General features: G+C 40.2%; 1 protein-coding gene across 3 annotated transcripts in view; it reads right to left on the bottom strand.

Annotated features, from left to right (window-relative positions):
• The window catches only part of Clcn5 (chloride voltage-gated channel 5), a 29,411-nt gene extending 17,207 nt beyond the window's left edge, over window positions 1-12,204 (bottom strand). The window contains exons 1-3 of one of the 3 annotated variants that reach the window (XM_059250454.1): window positions 12,073-12,204; window positions 9,068-9,167; window positions 4,042-4,229 (exon numbers count right to left, since the gene is read on the bottom strand). In XM_059250454.1, coding sequence (XP_059106437.1) covers window positions 4,042-4,229; window positions 9,068-9,167; window positions 12,073-12,177 — 393 coding nt within the window. In that variant the 5' untranslated portion in view covers window positions 12,178-12,204. The remainder of the gene's footprint in view (window positions 1-4,041; window positions 4,230-9,067; window positions 9,168-12,072) is intronic. The other 2 variants (XM_059250453.1, XM_059250452.1) reach the window with 2 other exon arrangements.
• Window positions 12,205-19,373: the final 7,169 nt, after the last annotated feature.

The raw sequence follows: 19,373 nt of genomic DNA, 5'->3' as shown, positions 1-19,373 counted from the left end.
GCTTTACAAGGAACTGCTGGAACAGACCCATAATAAAGGGCTAGTTGTACAGGGGCAGCATGAGGGAGCCATCTTACATCATCATAAAACTACAGAGCTCTCTCCCTCCTGCCTTGGGCTATCATTTTATTTACAGCTAGAGAAATGCAATGGGCTGGTGATGTTGGTCATGGGTAGAGTTCATCTAGCATATTCAAGGCCCTAGGCTCAACCTTCAGTACCACAAAAGCAAAAACACACCAACCAAAACAGGGAAATAAGTTCTATGGACTTCAGATATATCAATTTCCTGTACTATTGTTATGCAAAGTGTTAACCATAGGGGGAGGTGGGATGAAGAATATAACATTTTGATTATGTAACTGCCTTAAAAATATGTGGCTGGCAGGATGGCTCAGTGGTTAAAGGTACGTACTATCAAGCCTGAAGACCTGAGTTCAAATTCCAGAACAGGTGATAAAACGAAAGAACCAGCTCCTGCAAACTGTCCTCTGACCTCCACACAAGTGCCATGGCAAACATATTCCCACATACATACACATATGCACAGTTAAGTATATACATTTATTTTTAAGTGCTTCCTAGAACTGGAGAGATGGTTCAGTGGTTAGTACTTGGTGCTCATGCAGAGGGCCTAGGTTCAACTCCCAGTCCTCTCAGTCATCTGTAACTCCAAGGTCAGGGGATCCGATGTCTTCTTCTGGCCTCTGTGGGTATCAAGCACACACCTGCTGCACATACACACATGTAGACAAAACACTCATACACAAAATATAAAAAGAATTAAAATGGTTAAAAAACTAAATTCAAGTCCTTCTAAAGCAAGGAAAACATACACATTCATATTCATTCTCTCTCTCTCTCTCTCTCTCTCTCTCTCTCTCTCTCTCTCTCTCTCTCTCATCTCTTGGGAATGGACGTAAAACAGAAACATTGTTTCTTTCTTAAAACAAAACAAAATACAGAGAAGGGTATGACAGCTCAAACTTTTAATGCCAGGATTTGGGAGGCTAAGATAGAATTCCTGGGAGTTCTAGACTAGACTAGGCAAGACTTTGTTTCAAGCAAAATAAAAATCATGGAGCTCCCCTGGAAGCTGAGGAAGAAAATCACAAATTTGAGGCCAGCAAGGCAACTTAACTTATCAAGCTCCTATCTCAAAATAATTTTAATTTAATTAACTCTTTATTTATGTATTTATTGTTTTCTTGAGACAAGTCTTACTATGTATGTACCCCTAACTGGTCTGGAACTCAATATATAAGACTAAGCTAGCCTTGAATTTGCAGTGACCCTCCTGCCACTAACTTCCAAATACTAGGATTATAGGCATGAGCCACCATACCCAGCTCAAAAAAACTGTAACGGTGTTTCAGCATCAGCAAGATGGCTCAGTCAGTAAAGACACCTGCCAACATGACTGACAGCATAGGTTCAATCCCCGGGATCTATATGGTAGAAGAAAAGAACTGACTCCTAAAATCTGTCCTCTGATCTCCACATATGTGCTGGGGCATGCACACATGCATACGTGTGAGCTCAAACACACACATACACACACACACACACATACACACACACACAGAGAGAGAGAGATACACACACACACACACACACACACACACACACACACACACTGATTGAATGTAATCTTAAATTTTAATTTTTTTAAATTTTTTTGAGACAAGGTCTCATATAGCCCAGGCCGCTCAAAAATGACTCTGCACTCCTGATCCTTCTGCCTGTATTTTCCAAGTACTGGGGTTACCAGTGTGTGCCACCAAGCCTGGCTTTTACAATAAAAATATGTAAAATACAGGAGATGTAACTCAGTTGTAGAGTACTTGTCTAGCATGTTCAAGGCCCAGAGTTTAATCTTGAATTACACAAGGAAAAGAAGAAAAATTTACACTCCATTTTAAAATCATTGTTTATGGAACTATAAAGATGGTTCAGTGGTTACAAGCACTTGTTGTTCTTTTAGAGAACCAAGGTTTTATTCCCAGGACCTACATGGTACCTTACAACCATCTGTAACTCCAGTTCCAAGGAATCCAAAGCACTCTGATGACCTCTGTGAGCACCTGGCACACACGTGGTACACATACACACATGCAGGCAAAACACTCACACACCTAAAATAAATAAAATTTTAAATCATTGTTTATATTTAAAAATATTCCAAATATTCAGGAAAAATAAGTGTTCTAGGAAGGTCTGTAACATTCATCCTGTAATTTAACTACACTGCAGTTTGAGAAACTTACATGTCTTAGCTAGGGTTACTACTGTGGTGATGAAACACCATGACCAAAGAGCAAATTTGGGAGGAAAGGGTTTATTTAGCTTACACTTTCACAGAATTGTTCATCACTGAAGGAAGTCATACAGGAACTCAAAACAGGGCAGCAACCTGGAGGCAGGAGCTGATGCAGAAGCCATGGAGGCGTGCTGCTTACTGGATTGCTCCACATCGCTTGCTCAGCCTGCTTTCTTATAGAACCCAAGACCAGCAGCCCAGGGATGGCACCACCCACAATGGGCTGGGCCCTCCCCATCGATCACTAATTAAGAAAATGCCCTATAGCTGGATCGTTTTTTTTTTTTTATAGCTGGATCTTAAAGGAGGCATTTTCTCAACTGAAGCTCATCCTCTCTGCTGACTCTAGCTTGTGTCAACTTGACATAAAACTAGCCAGTACAATACACATAAAACCCTGTTCCCCAAGCCAATGTATATAGTTATATATGGATGTAAAATCTCTTATTTCTGACTTTATTTTCCTATCCTTTTTCAATTGACTTGTATGTGTCTCTGTGTGTGTGTGTGTGTGTGTGTGTGTGTGCTACCTCAAATTTTTTGTGAACAAAGTAGATAATAAAATTTTAAAATGTTTTAATTCATTTTTCATGGTTATACATGCTTATAAGGTAGTATGTTACTTTGATACATGTATATATAATGTATAGTGATCAAATTAGGATAATTAACAGTTCTACTTACTTAAATATTTCATATATCTTTGTTTGAAGTCTTCTAACTTCCTCTACTGCTTTATAAAATGTGTAAGAAGGGATGTGCTTCACTCACATTTATGGGGCCCAATACTCAGCACCTCAATCAGTTGTTGTAAAGTACAGTTACAGTAAGGTTGCTGTTTGAACTGCAGAATTTCTTCCTCCTTTCTATTTGCTGTTTATTACACAACCTCTCTCTGTCCCCTTCCCTTCTCAGCTTCTAGTGACCTCCACTCTACTCTTTACCTCTGTGCAATCAGAGGAAAGATAAACTTTAAGAGTACAATCATGTATTCTGGTCTTATTTCTACTTCACCAACAGAATCGACACATAGGGAGGGAGTTCAAGGAGTACCCATTTCTACTGGTGAGCCGAGTAGCTAAAACACTTCTGTTTTGTGTGTGCTTTTTCAGTGGGAGAGATCTAACCTATAACAAAGTACTGAAAGATAGGAAAAGAGTTGAAACACAAAATTATTATGTGTTGAAAAATACTTGCTTAGACAATAAGGAAAATACTGATACAACTGCAGGAGAGACTGGGCAGTTTTACTCCTAGACCTCTCTTATTTTGACATAAAACATCACACCTTTGATTGTTTTAATTCAGTGCTTAGTCAGGGACAAACTGCTTTGTGTTTCTATATGATAAACATATTTTAAATCATTTCAACATCTTTTGTTAGAAATTACATCTTACCTGTTGTCTGCCTCTGACATTTCTATTGAAATCATTAGAGAATGGTTATTTTAGCTGTACTATGTACTAACAGCTAAGAAGTAGAAGAAATATAAGACTTCTTTAAAACAAACCAAACTTTTAAATATAAGCAGAAAATGCTTCCAACATGTCATAAGAGCTATAAATAGTACTTTAACCACAAAATAAGAAGCTGGTTCCACTTTCTTTTCCATTAAAGAAAATAGGGGATGATTTCATAATTTCAAGGAGTATAGTACAAAAATGAAATAAATAAATAAAGGATAAGAATCAGAGGTACCGAAATTAGTACTACACATTACCTGATCTGTATTGATGATAAGCTGGGACCAGCTATTCCACTCTGGACACTTGTCTCTGTCTTCAAACGTGACATGCTCAGAATTCCAGCAACAGTGTTCATGGTTAAACCAGAATCCCCCTGTGCATATCCCTTCTTTTAAGTCTGTCATCCAGTGAGCAGAGATGTCTATCAGGCCTGCTAGAGAACCTGATTTAGTAGGGAAGAAATAGAAAGCCAAAGTTAAATTCCACTTCTGAAACTCTGTCTTTGGTAATTAGAACAAGCCTTACCAGCCAAAGTGAGAGGAAAGGAATTGAAACGACAGTTAAATATATACTTCCTATTCCTAGTCTATATCTCCTATTCCTAGTCTACCTGGAACGTCTGATTGGTGACTTGCTTGATATTCCACTTACTATCTCTACATTAACACCAGTGTTGGGTTGAAGAGATGCTTAAGAGCACATATTCTTGCAGAGGATCTGAGTTCAATTCCCAGCACCCACATTGGGTAGCTCACAACTGCTTATAACTCCAGTTCTAGAAATGCTTCTGGCCTCCAAGGGCACCTGCACTCACACACAGACACAAACACATACACAGGATTAAAAGTAAAAATAAACATCAGTATCTGTGAAATATGTATACTGGTAAGAACTATGGAGAAAGCAAAATATTTGGAGGAGAGAGAGGAGTTTGGTTTTAAAACTCACTTGACACAATGAAGGGACTGCTTTGCTGTGGTTTAGGAATGACACTCTATAAAGGAAGTAATTTGTTTAAGATTATGTGGCTTGCTAGGTACAGTGCCACAGGCCTTTAATCCCAGTACTGATAGTTCAAGGCCAGCCTGGTCTACTTAGCATGCCAGCTAGGAATAAACAATGAGACTCCATCTCAAACCGAAAATAACAGCTAAAACAAAAAGATTGTGTGACTCTCCCTATATACATCAGGTTTAGTGAATATAAATTGCACACACTTAAGAATCTTCCATGCTATTTATTTGCAAAGGCTCTGGAGAAAAGCTGATGAAGATTAAGGGTGATAGGCTAATCCTGGACAGTAGGGTTTTGCGCCATGGACAGGAAGAACTTGCACAATAGCTGGAAGATATTGTTGGCTAAGGACATTAAATTGATAGCAGCAGAGAGTGTTGTATGCAAAGAAGGCTGGACGGAACTCGAGGAACTTTGGATGCCTACTGAACCTAGGATATGAACACACTGCAATGGTTCAGTAAAAAGGAGTGACCACATATAGAACATCCACCAAAGAAAATGAGAAAATAAACAAAGCAAATATTGGGACCATAAATAGTATGACTGTTAAACTGGTAAGAGATAAGACAGTTAAAGTACTTTACTTCTGGCTGTCACATGTCAGTCAAATGAAGAAACTCTGGAGAGGAGAAATTAAATGGCCCAGAATTATGCCTTAGAGAAACGGTAAAGGTGTTTTAAAATAGCCCCTGAATTCCCAGACTGTTCCATTCAGACACACTGTTTCTGTTATGGCTCTCCAATGTTTAAAAACAAAATACCTCGTGTGTATAAGAGGGAAAAAAAAACAGCCACTGACCACCTAAAGACAAGAAACACATTAAAGAGTTGAGGCTATTGCACCTACATTCAGTCAGGTGAGAAAGGCCATGTTATGTGTATGTTTTGGTAAGTGTGGAAAGTGTTACCACCTACTTGAATGCCCTAGTCAAATCCAGCATTTTCTGACAGCTATTTTTGGCAACTCCAGCCCCTAGACTTGTGTTCCAACTTTTATTGCATTTACTGCCTGGGTTCACAAAATTAACAAGGCCTTCCTTATACTTCTTTTGCTCTATGTTCTGGTTGTTGCATTTTATATTTGACATAGCAGCTATCTCCAGTTCTGTCTTCCCTTATACTTCTACATCTCCCCCTTCCCACAAATGCTGCTTTCTTCTCTGGCTACAAGTTTGTTTGTTTTTTTTTCCGAGACAGAGTTTCTCTGTGTAGCTTTGCACCTTTCCTGAAACTCACTCTGTAGACCAGGCTGTCCTTGAACTCACAGAGATCCGCCTGCCTCTGCCTCCTGAGTGCTGGGATTAAAGGCGTGCGCCATGGCTACAAGTTTTATTAAGCTTCCCTATCCAGAAGAAGAGAGTGTTGTCTCTTATCCTTTCCTACCATTTCAAGGGTTTGTTCTTCTTTTCTTTCCAGTGACTATCAAAACTTGAAATCTGGCTCCCAATATACAACTGAAGTTTCTTTGAAAACACTAACATGTTCCTAATCACCAGATTTTTGACCTTTCCTCCTCTATATTCCTTCCTTTGATTTGCTACAATATTTGGCATTACAGACTACCCAATCTATTATTAACCAGCTCCAAACTGTGTTCTCTCTCCTGGAAGAGTCAGAAGGCACAGTTGAATACTCTCAACTAAGGGCTGGCAAACCACAACATGAGGGCCAAATCTTGCTCACCTGCTATGTCTGTTACTAAAGATGTCTCAATTTGCAGCCAGACGCGTTTCTTTCCCTATGGTATACAGCTGCTTTTGTGCCACAGCAACAGCAGCAGAGTGGAGTGGACACTACAGAGATCATTTAATGCATGACTCCTAAAATAGTTAGGATTATGTGACTCCTTTAATGAAAAAGAAAAGACTGCCAACCTTTTAGTGTGAGTAATTCCTTAAAAAATTATTTTAGATATTATTTGTGTGAGCGCGCACATGTAAGTACATGCAGACTCACACATGGAGGTCAAAGGGTGACTTGGGAGATGGCTCTCTCCTTCCACCATGGGTTTCAGGGATCACTTTTTTTTTTTTTTTTTTTTTTTTGGTTTTTCGAGACAGGGTTTCTCTGTGTAGCTTTGCGCCTTTCCTGGAACTCACTCTGTAGCCCAGGCTGGCCTCGAACTCACAGAGATCCGCGTGGCTCTGCCTCCCGAGTGCTGGGATTAAAGGCATGCGCCACCACCGCCAGGCTCGGGTTTCAGGGATCAAACTAAGATTGTCAGGCTTGTAGAGCAACAGCCCGCCCCCCCTGACCACCGCCGCCGCCACCAAGTAAGCCATCTTGCCAGCCCCTATCACAGGCAATTCTTAGAAACTCAGGATGGACGAACCATTTCATATTTGGGATAGTCGTTTTCTACTCTATGGCTCATGATAAGAGCAGCATCAACAACTCGTCACCATGCCAAATGCTTTATCTCATGTAATCCTTAAAGAAAGTGTTTAATATAGATACCTGCACTATCTCCATTTTACAGATCAATACACTAAAGTCTCCAGGAGTTAAGATACTTGCCCACAGCCATAAAACTACCAGTAGTGGAGCAGAGATTTAAATCTTGACTTCCTGAAACTAGAATCTGTGCTATGAAGTGAAATCTTATACCATCTTCTCCAGCTTTCCCACTTAACTTCTATGTAGCTCAAGATTCCAGAACTTCCTAGGCACCGTCTTTAATGCTACAAGGGTACATTCTTTGATCTCTCTGCCTGGTGTCCCTGGCTCTCTGCTTCCCACATAGGAGGGAACTTGGCATTGGAACTTGCTGTAAGCTGTATTTGCAGAGCAAGTATACATTCATATATGGTATATAAGTTGAGCATCCCTAACCTAAAGTGTTCTATGGTCCTTAACTTTGTAAGCATTGTCATGTGTAGACAATTCTACAGCTGGCCCCATGTGATAGGACTTTAGTCAAAATACAGATGGAAAGGTGTGCAGTGACTAAAGCCTACTATCTGGACCTAGGAGGCAGAGACAGGAGTGAGTTTGAGGCCAGCCTGGGTCTCATTAAGTCAAATGAGACACTCTTTGAAAATGACAAAACTCCAAGTAAACTTAAAATATATAAAACTACCTTCAAGCTATGTATATACACATATATACATATATATGTATGTATATATGTATATACACACATATACATGGTGCTTATAGATGTACTTAATATATGTATTATATACATATATATGTATATATAAAACAAGCAAATTTTGTGTTTAGATTTGGGTCCTTTTCCCCAAATATTTCATTATGTAACATGCTAATATTTCAAATATTTCTGGCTTCAATCATTTTTTTAACAATTTTTTCAATCGTTATTTATTCAGTGTAAGTGTACATGTGCCCCCCCCCGTGTGTGTGTGTGTGTGTGTGTGTGTGTGTGTGTGTGTGTATTTAACCATGGTGAGTACATATGAAGCTCAGAGGATAATTTGTGTGACGGTCAGAGGATAACTTGTTGATGATTTGGTTTTCTCCCTCCATCACGTGGTCCTGGGAATCAAACTGGGGCTGTCAAGCTTGGTGGCAAGCACCTTTACCCCCTGAGTTCTTTCACCAGCACTTTGGATAAGGGATATTCAACCTACAGTGTTTGGAGTGGCTAGACAAAGTTGACGGCGCTTAAAGGAAAATGTGCCACCGTAATGCCCCTCAGAAACCAGGAAAGAGTGTGATAAGTTCCTGAAAGGAGGAGCTACATCTTATACCACTGAAGAGAGTGAGGCAAAGGACCACAGTTCCTTCCAGCCTGGATTATATATTGAGTTCAATACCAGCCTGGGCTAAATAATGAGACCCTGTTTTAAAAAGAACAAGGGCTGGGGGAGTGACTCAAAGTGGTTGAAAGCTTGACTAGCACGTACATTACTCTTGGGTCTTATTCCCAGAGCTGCAAAAAAGAACAAAAACTGCTACAAAATGTCTCAGGAAGTTATCGCTGCATCTTGTAAACCCCACGGAGAATGGGCCAAAAACCTGTGCCTCCAACGAAAGTGCTTTCCCAGTAGAGCGGGGAGCCACTGTGCTGGCTTCCACCTTAGAATGGTCATGACGTCTTACAGCATTGAGCTTAGAAGTATTTCTTCTTTGATTTAAGGAAAGGGATACAGGTATTAGAACGCATTTAAAGAGGGGACATTCCAAAAGATTCACCAGCAATCCATTTCAGATGGGAGAACACAGCACTTGACTCAATTCAGGAGGGGCACATCACAGTTCTGGGAGATTAATTTTCAAAACTACTGTTGTTTACCATACCTGATAAAAGCCCAATAAGGAGCATCAACAACCAGCCAGAAAACGCATCGCTCACACTGTGAATCAAGGCCCATGTTGACTCCTTGCTTTTATTGGTAATCTGGGGAAAAAAATAAGATAATATTGGTATAACTCTACACATATCTTCCCTCCATCTAAAAACTGTTCAGCAGAAAGATACAAATTATCTGGGAATAGATTACAATTGAGAATTATTTAATTGAACCAATTTACCTAGAATGCTGTGATTTATTGAACTCTACCAACTTACTGTAATGTCCAAGATACACCCCCACTTAGCCACTGATTTCTTAATACCATCAACCTGTTTTGTGCATTGCAGGAGTCTTTTTCTGCCCTGGATAATAGCTGTCTCAAGGAGAGCTGATTCACAGCAAATAGCTTGACTGTTTTGCAAAGAATAAACCAACGACGGCAGATCTCACTGACAACTTGAGGTCTACTATCTGTGGTTGTGATTCAGTCAGGAAATGCCCAAACCTCGATGGCACAAAACCTTGATGGTACCGTGATTACAGGTACTAAGTGATACTGGTGATGTGTCTCCTTCAATTTCAGAAACCAGCAACTGTATCTGACGGCATCAGGATAAACACAAAGTTTGACTGTTTAGGTATTACCCTTGTCAACTTAAATCCACGGTGTTCATATGTTTATTTTGTTTCACTTGAGCTTTATTTTTTTTATAGTGTGTGTGTGTGTGTGTGTGTGTGTGTGTGTGAAGGTCAGAGGACAACTCGCTGAAGTCTGTTCTCTTCTTCTGCTGTGTGGGTTCCAGAGATCAGACTCAGACCATCAGACTTGGCAACAGGTACTTTTGTACACTTAACCAACTGACTGGCCCATGTCCATATTTTCAAAACCGTTATCTTGCCACCGTTGCTACTGGTATTTCCCCTTCTTTTTACCACTATTTATTATACTCAAAATTGATTTATTCCCCTTTCACTTATAGAAACATCACAAACAACAACAAATTTTAAAATTTCAAAAGGAACTTTAAAATGTATTTTGAAGGTCAACAAGATGGCCCAGTGGCCTGTGTATGTGCGTGTGTGCGTGCGTGCGTGTACACACAGAGAAACAGAGACTATACTAATTACAAGATTTTTTAAAAAAAGAAAGAAAAAAAGAAAACTGAGCCTGGTGAGGTGGTGCACACCTTCAATCCCAGCACTTGGGAGGCAGAGGCAGGCGGATCTCTGTGAGTTCGAGGCCAGCCTGGTCTACAGAGTGAGTTCCAGGACAGGCAGTGCTGTTACACTGAGAAACCCTGTCTTGAAACACACCCCCCTCGAAAAAAAAAAAAAAAGAAAAGGAAGGAAGAAAACTAATGAAATAAGCTGGGAGGCTTAGGCTAAGCCTGTGCACAAGTAAGTTCAAGGCCAACTTGGGTAAGAGTGCAAGTCTGTTTCCAAATAAAAAGTGAAGTCAAACCTTGCTGACAGAATACTTCCTAGCATTTGCAAAGTCCTGAATTCAATCACTAGTACTGCCTCCCCAAACAAACGGAATTTTTCAAAACCTCTACCTAGGACAACCTGACTCTGGGGTTCATGTGGTTGTGAGGATACTTGGCAGAATCTGTGAAAGGCTTAAAAATGAAAAAAAAAATTGTTTGTCTCTGACAGGAAGAATCATTAACTCAGTAGCAAATGGGGTCTTGTTAATAATACATTTTAAATATGGAGTCAAGCAGAACTTTAAGAAGTGACTTGCCAGACGGTCACTTGCTGAGAGTATATGGGCTTCAACATTTTCACTGTTGGTGAGTTAAGTTCTCCACTGCTGTTCCCACACAAACTAGGAACAGTTTATTGCTAAATCTGAATGATAAAGGACAAGTTCAAAGCAAAGGCTCTGAGCATGGTAGAAAACACCTGTAATTTCAGCACTTGGGATTATGGGAGGAAGAGCTCTACAAGCTTGTGGCTAGCCTGAGCTACATAGGGAGAACCTGTCTCATTGAAGAAAAAAGAAAAATAGCAAAGGACCCTTAGCATATGTGATGGCACATGCCTATAATCTCAGCACTCAGGAGTCTGAGGCAGGAGGATTAAGAGTCCTAGCCAGACTATCTACCTAGTGAGTTCCAGACTAGTCTGAATAAGTATCAATAAAATAACAAATAATAACACCAATAAAAGAATTAAAGGACCTTGGCAGACAGCTCTGAGAAAATTAATCAGTACTTAGAGAAGAGAGGTGGGGAAATTCTTTTGTCAAGCTTGTACAACCTACGCCATGGCCCTAAATACCTATCACATTAAATTAATGTCTTGGATATGAATTTGATCAGTCTTGTGGTTTCATTGGTGCTGAATGCGTAAGTTTACTTCTGTTTTATGGTTTTACAAGAGCTATAATCTTATGGAGCTGAACCCATATTCTTTAGTACACTCTAAGATTAGGGTAATTTGGGTTTTTTATTCCTTTGAAAAAAGCCCATTTACTTTCCTTGGTTTTAGAGACCCCACTTTAAGAGAAAAGAACTTAAAAAGGAGATGAGATGGGAGAAGAAAATCTTGCACATTTCTTTTCACCTATGCAGAGGCCTAGGTGAAAGCCATTTCAGAGCTGTGAATGTCCCTTCTAACAGTATTCTACAGGAAAATAAATCATTAGACACAAGTTTTAAAACCAAGGCTGAAAATTATATATAAAACGTCTTTAAAAATAGAAATACATTACAAAATGAAGCCACGTATGGTAGCTCTCATCTGTTAATCCAAGAGTTTGAAGTCAGTGTGGACTACATAAGTAAGTTCCAGGCCAGCCTAAGCTACAGAGTAATACTTATCTCAAAAAAAAATTAAAAAGAAAAATGGAAGAAAAAGAATAAGAAAGAAAGAAACCCTATGTTGCCAGCAGCTAGACTGCCAGCAACTCTGGGGCTGAAAAAGGGAAGCACAGACCAAATTTAGCTCTTTACCTTTCCTCCCCCATGTTTCCTATCAGTTCCTCAAATGCCAGCACAGCCTTACCTCTCGGTGCCGATCTCGGTCTCGAGACTTCTCTCTCACCCAATCAATTGTGTTGAAATCATCATAGGTCCCTACACCAGGGATTGGCTCCTCCAAGAAGTCCATGATCCTATTTGAAGAGCTTATTCCACCACCATTGTATGACTTGTTCCCTGTATGGAATAGCAAACAGACATTAGTACATCAGGCAGTCAAAAACTGTAATGGCCCCCTAAACTATCCGATGACTACAGTTGAGGTGTGGTGATGAAGCAATACAATCCCCTACTGGGAATGTCCATCACACTCAGTTTCTGTGGTCTAGGCTCAAATGAGAAGTAGCTAAAGGCACTGTGAGTGGACAGGGATTCAGGACAGTGACAGTATAAAGAGAGAAATGACAGAAGCTGGTGTGTAATAGAAAAAAGTATCTACAGAACAAAGAACAGGAAGGAGCTTGGAGCAGTTTAGGTATTTCAGTTCATGGAAGAGAGATGAAAGGCTCCAAGGTCTTTGCAAATGTGTCCCATCAAGAGCTGTCTTATACTTTGTAAGGCAGTAATTCAATCCTAGGAGGTAGCTTTTGCCTGGCTGAAGACTTGAAAGAAAGAATGCTGGCTTCTTCAAGAGTTAAGCTGGTTGGAATGTACAAATTTTCCTTCAATAGATAGAATGCTTTGATCTCCAATATAATGGGCTGGTAGGAACTTTTCCACAGTATGTTGAAAAGTCAAATATTTACAAGTAGAGATTTGAACAACAATGCTTAATTTAGCAATGAACTGTCCTTCCTTAATCCTTCAACTAAGCAACATCTGAGTGTACTCACTAATTATGGTTCTTAGTCTGCTTGGCATTTAGTTTTTCCATTACAGTTCCTTATGTGTGCATATGTTTTATCTTCCTTTTCCAGACTAGCCGATCTTCAATAGTTACTCTACAATGAATTCACCATAGCCTTCTCCACCACGTCCTTTTCCCCTTTGAGTCAAGTCTCGCTACATTACCCAGGCAGGCCTAGAACTTGTGATCATCCTATCTTAGCCTCCTGAGAAACTGGTATTACAAGAATGTGTCACCATTTCTTGCTCTTAGCACATATGTGATAGTAAGTAAACATCAGATGAACCAAAATGCATTCAACAAATGGCAAGGATGAAGGAATATTTAAACTAAGCAGTTGTACTGACACATGGTAAGTATTGCTTATAAACTTGTTCAAAATATTTTGGCAACATCATCTGATGGAACAATATTTTGCTAGTAAACTAAAAATGTAAAAACAGCATTGAGAAATCTATATAAATGCACATAGGGAGAATGCAGAGTAATTCCATCATTTAACTCACACAGCCAAATCTCACATTTGCAGCACCAATCTCGGCAGGGCCAAGGCTTCACCCAGTCTCTTAGGTAATGAACCCCTCTTCAGTACATGCCCAAGTTGGCCTCTGCTGACTTTCTCCACCATCCCCTTGCCCAACTCAGCTAGACAACTTTAGCATTCTCATGATGTAAGTTTGAATGAACGAGATAAATTGAACCTGGTGTACCAACTGTGCAAGTCCATTGAATGCGTAATTCAGCACACTTTGTACAAGCAATCCCCAGATTTGAAAGGAAAAACTCAGCAGAGGCCTCACCATCCGTGGGTGGGTGAGTCACTGAAGTGGTGTGGAGGAGGTGAACAAGTTAATCTTAAAACCTCAAGCCAAAGTCCTTTTCCTATCTTCACTTGTACCTGGCCATAAAATGGATGTCTGCTGAATCACCACCCAGCATTTCCTATCATGTCAGTGTCATACTGATAAAGATGAAAGCTGTTATGTTGGAGAGCCTGGCAGGGGAAAGCCAGCTAGGAAACAAGCAAAAAGAAAAGAAAGTATGTGGGAAGGAGGGAGCTGAATCAAGCTGTTTCCATTCCCAAGTTAAATGCTGACATGAACGCAGGACACCAAACCACCAGAAACTGGCTCCTCAAAGCAGGTTAATGCTTCTATTGAATTTGCTCTACTTTCAGAGTTCTCCTTTCAGGAAGGAAAAAAAAAAAACCACAGCATTTTGTGAAAGATTCTACAAAGCATGAGATAGCTGTCTGATGTTACATTATATATCAAATGAGCTCCTCCACCACCCCCAGGTTTAAGGCAAAATGAAGATCTGCAACAGCATCCTGGCAGGAAAAAGCAAATCCTATTACATCACTAGGTAACATGAGCACCACCGCATCCTCCTTTGTCGTCTGTCTCCTGCTAGAGACGCAATTATCAGGCCCCTAGCACAGGGCAGGCAGTGATTAGAATCCTACTACAGACTGCTTGCAATTCTCCAGATCCCCTGCTCCCGGAGCATGCTTCAGTCCCGGGCTGGGCTCAGTCTGCTTACCTTGGATCACAGTTTTCTTTTTTTCTGCCTCAAGGAAGAAACAGCCTTGGCAGCCTGCATTTGCTCATTTGGGTTGAGGCGCTTTTACAGAAGGAGGCCTGTTCTGGGGTGCTTTACAAGGGCACTTGCTGCTTTCTCTGCTTTTCACAGCAACAAACGCCACCTAAAGAGCCACCAGTGCTCCTGGTTGGTCAGAGTGTGATGTCATCGCTGAGATCACATGACCAGACCCTTGGACCGGCCTTGGAGAAAGGGAGATTTTCTAACCTAGCACAGAAGCCTTAAAGATGTAGCCTCATCTAAACAAATGCCATCAAACTGGTAAGTGGGCGGCTCAGAAAATTAGAGTCCAGACAAGTTTTATACTTCATACCTTATTTAGCATAAAGAACCAGAAATCAAAGTAGAAATGTCCCAAAACTTTAGAATTACTAGGATCCTAATTTAAAAGGGGACAAAGGCAAATGCAGAAAAGTCTTTTACTGTGCCACTAACTTGGGCTTGGTGACATATGCTTGTAATTTTAGCACTTAGAAGGCTTAGTGACTTTGCAATCAGCCCGGTGACATAGCAAGACCCTCTCTCAAAAATCAAAATAAATAAAATAAAAATGAATTAAAACTCACCGCAATAACATGCATAAAACCTCACAATCACAATGCTGAGAGATTCCAGATATAAAAGAGCTCCTAACATCATGTCGCTATTCCCGAACCCAGTCACAGGCGAGGCTCAATTTTGGAACACAAATGATGGCATTACAAGCAGAAGGAAGAAAATGACAGAAATAAAGGCAGGGTCGACGAGAGAAAGCTGCAGCCTGTGAAGAACATGTGGCAAAAGTAAGGACCATCTTTCAATTATTCTTTAAAGCACACACATATGTATTGTGTGTCTTTTTTATGCACATATTAGAATTAAAGAAAAACACAAGGACAGGTGCACTGGAACACACCTAAAGTCCCAGTTACTTGGTGAGGTTGATGTAGAAGCCTGAGCCTGGGATTCTGGGTAGGCTAGGAAGCCGTAGCAATACCCTGTTTCAAAAATAACATTGTTCCGGAATATGGGGAGATAACTCAGTGGGTAAGAGCATATGCTTCACGAGCATGAGGACCTGATTTTAAATCCCCAGCATTCATGTAAAAAGCTGAATGCAGCTGTGCATGCTTTCAGATTTAACTTTGGGGGGTCCAGAGGAGGGTACTTGCTAGCCTTCTGACATTTGCGTGCGCATAGTGAGCAGCCCCTCCATGAGTATACATATACACCACACACACACACACACACACACACACACACACACACACACACACACACAAATACAGAGTTGTCTGGGGGATGGAAGTGTAGTTCTGAAGTAGAACACATGTTTGGCATGCCCAAGGCCCTGGGTTAAATCCTCAGTACCACACTTCAAAATAAGAAAAATGCAATAAAAACTAAATTGTGTATCAAATGACAATGAAGGCCATTTTTTAAAAGATAGGCTTTCATGTGGCCCAAGGCTGGACTTCAAACTTCCTATGTAGCTAAGAATGACCTTGAACTTGCTTCTACTTCCTGAGTACTGAAATTATAGCATGTTGGGATTACAGACATATGCTACTGCATCCAATTTTATGTTGCACTTGGGATTAAACCCAGGGCTTCATGCATGCTAGGTAAGCAATCTTATGACACCCCCCCAGCCCCAAAGTAAGTTCTTTAATAATAGCACCTGACCACTTTGAAACCCTCGAGTACAACCAAGAAGATATAGAGGGGTGTGTGTGTGTGTGTGTGTGTGTGTGTGTGTGTGTGTGTGTAAAGTTGGTAGACTACTTGCCTGACAGGCCTTGGATTCAATCTTTATAACTGAAAAAAAATGCAGAGATAGCAACACATAACTGTAATTCTTAGCCTCAGGAATCTGAGGCAGGAGGATTGCTGCAAATCTGAGGACAGCCTGAGCTACATGGTGAGGTCTTGCAGGGGGGGAGGAGGGAGGAGGGAGGGAAGGAGGAGGAAGGGGAAGGAGGAGAAGGGAAGGCAGGGTGGTAAAGAAGGAGGTGGGAGAGGTCTCTTAGCAGTGTTCTAAAAAAAAAGCAATGTGGTCTGTACTATTCACTAATCCAACCTGGTTGTGTAGCTGCTGCAGCCCTGACAATAAATTTACTATTATGGTTCCATTATCTTACAGGCTTTCCCTTCTCTGGCCCTATTCTGAAGGCTATTTTTAAGCAGGTCTTAATTAATTGTGCAGTAAGGCCAGCCCAGGAAAGAAGAATAAAACTGTCATCTCCCAACTCCCTAAGTGAATCAGCAGGACAGCCACTGTTTAACATTAACCCAGTTACAGTGTGCTCCAATAATCAGACCCTACATGGAGGGCTTGGAAATATTATTAATCTCATCAGTTCCTAAGGCCTAATACATTCTAAAATGTTAATGCAACAAAACTTTATGAAGTGTAAGGCACTGAATGAGGTTTATACTCTTTTAGTTCATCATAATTGTATCTTGATGAACTAATACAGCATTAATGAACAGAATTCAAATGGAGTGGAAATGACTATTAAGTGGCAGGGAGTTAAAACATTGCAAAAAGCGACAATCATTTGTAAGCCTAGTGTGATCCTCTTACACAAGTAAATGTTCAGTTTACCAGATTAGAAGAAAATTGTATGCCCAGCCTCAAAGGCCTCCTGCAAGTTAATCTTTATTAATCATGATTTTACCTATAGTATCTGGAGACCACTGCCAATCACCTCCATTATCAAACAGGACTGACATTTTTCTAGAATTTCACATTTCAGCAGACATCGAGTAGCGCGGCGAAGTTAGCAAAGATGGCATATTTTAGGCACTTTTAGTTTATATTTCTATATAGTTTTCATAGTTGAACCCACGTCAACAACTTCGCATTAAAAATTTGCACAAAGCTCACAGGGTTTACAAAGGCCTACCCAGCACTTCTAGAGTGAGAATTTTTCCTATTCCAAGTAAAGCTTTCTTTTGAGTACTAGAGGGTTAGTAGGTAGGCACAGTGCAGCTTCCGTGCTTAAAGGAGGTTTCATTACAATGTAGATTAAGAAATGAGTCACCAGGTTCCGTCTGACATGCTGAGTCTTTAAATCTTCTTTTCTGGCCTCTACTCCCTTCTCTGCCAGATTTGTGTTCTCTAACATATGTTCATTATACAGACTGCTCGGTGCAGATCAGTTGACAGGATGGTAATAACACAAAATGCTTCCCAGTTCTGATGTATCATACGATAAAAACACAATCAAGTCAATATTTAGAGGCAGGCAGAGTTACCTTTCGGAAACACATCTAGCCAGATTATTTGGTAGCTTCCAAGTTTTGACTCCTTACTATGATGTTTTGAAAACTTTCAGCAGTGACACCCTTTCAAGGAGCATTCAGGGCAAGTGTGGACAAGCGATTTAAAAATATTCACCACAAGCTTCAGACTAGGAAATACAATGTATTTCAGGCGTGGTGGTGACCGTGATTGGTGCTGCTACTCTGAGGCTTCTTCTAGGAGCTAGCTGGGTTAAGTAGCTTGCTCTTGTCTTCCACCAGGTGTCTGGGGCTGACAATTAACTGAAGCTGCTGCTCCTGCTGGCTGACTTCTCTACCTAGTGCTTTTAATCTACAACACAGAGGAAACGCATAAAACTTGGTGGCCAAAAGAGGCAGCAGGGCAACTATCGAGATATAATTAAAGGAACAGAATGCAAACCCCTTTTTAAAAAACAGCGTGTTATGAGTTAATTTAGTGTATACATACACTGAAAGAAAGTGGAGTAAAATTAAAGAGAGTCTACATTCCAAATTAGGGTAGTTAGGTGAGCCTAGATTTTTGCCTCAAATAAGTGAAAACCAACAAAATTTATCTCAAGCTTTGATGGCATGGTGAATGTTACATACAGAAAGTAATTTGATGTTCTCACAGGAAAATGATTTAAAAGTCTAGTTAAATTATAAAAAGAAAAATCCCTCAAAGACAGATTTGCATTGCCTGAGTCAGAAGTAAACATACAGTAAAACAGTCAGGAAAAGGAGAGTCAAGTCTGAAACAGCCTTCTCTGCAAGTTATATATAGTTATGTCTTTAGAAAAACACTGCCTGAATAAGGACACATATAAATGAAATCATGAGCCCGCTTTTTGCTCTAGAAGGCCTTTCCTAGGCTTCCCCCACCCCACAAAATATCACCTTATGTTTAAAACTAGAAAAGCCCTTTAAAATGCAAGAATATAAATTCTAAGTTGGGAATGATGTTTATTTCAATCCCTAACCAACAAGCCATTAGAAATTTCCCTAGGGGGCTGATTAAGTGATTACCTAGTAACTGATTAAGTGAACTAGTTAAATAATAACAAAAACACAAGAAGAAAGGAGAGAGAGAAAAAAAAACCCTCATGTGTAGACCTTGAAGGGTTGTTTTAGGAACATCACAAGTTGTGGGAGGGTTACTTGTTCCAACATCAAATAAGCTCTCAAAGAAAGGGACTAGGTTATTGGTATGTATCAAAGAACTTGGAAACCGTCCTTTTAAAATGAGATTTTTGGGTTTACTGGGATATGTTACATTTTTGCGAAGGGATAACTCTATCTACAACTGCAAATTCAGCATGATGCCTAGCACAAGATACTCATCCTGTGGCCATTTAAAGGTAAAATGAGGAACCTATTATGGGCCACTTCTCATTTCCACACCTACTTTCCCTTTTCCATTCTTCTACCCGTTCTTCCATGTAAGATTCCCAACAACATATATTCTATCACACCCCCCTTCAACTACATGCTTAAGAATACATTACAGGTAAATCCCTAATAATTAGTCAACATTTATGGTACCTTTTCATCTACAACATGTTTTGCTTTCTATTTCGTTTTCCCATTTACCCAAATGCAGTGGCCAAAATTGGGCCTCACATCTAAACTCT

Source organism: Peromyscus eremicus, chromosome X, assembly GCF_949786415.1.
Source record: "Peromyscus eremicus chromosome X, PerEre_H2_v1, whole genome shotgun sequence".
NCBI lineage: Eukaryota > Metazoa > Chordata > Mammalia > Rodentia > Cricetidae > Peromyscus > Peromyscus eremicus.
This window is presented reverse-complemented; position numbering and strand designations above follow the sequence as displayed.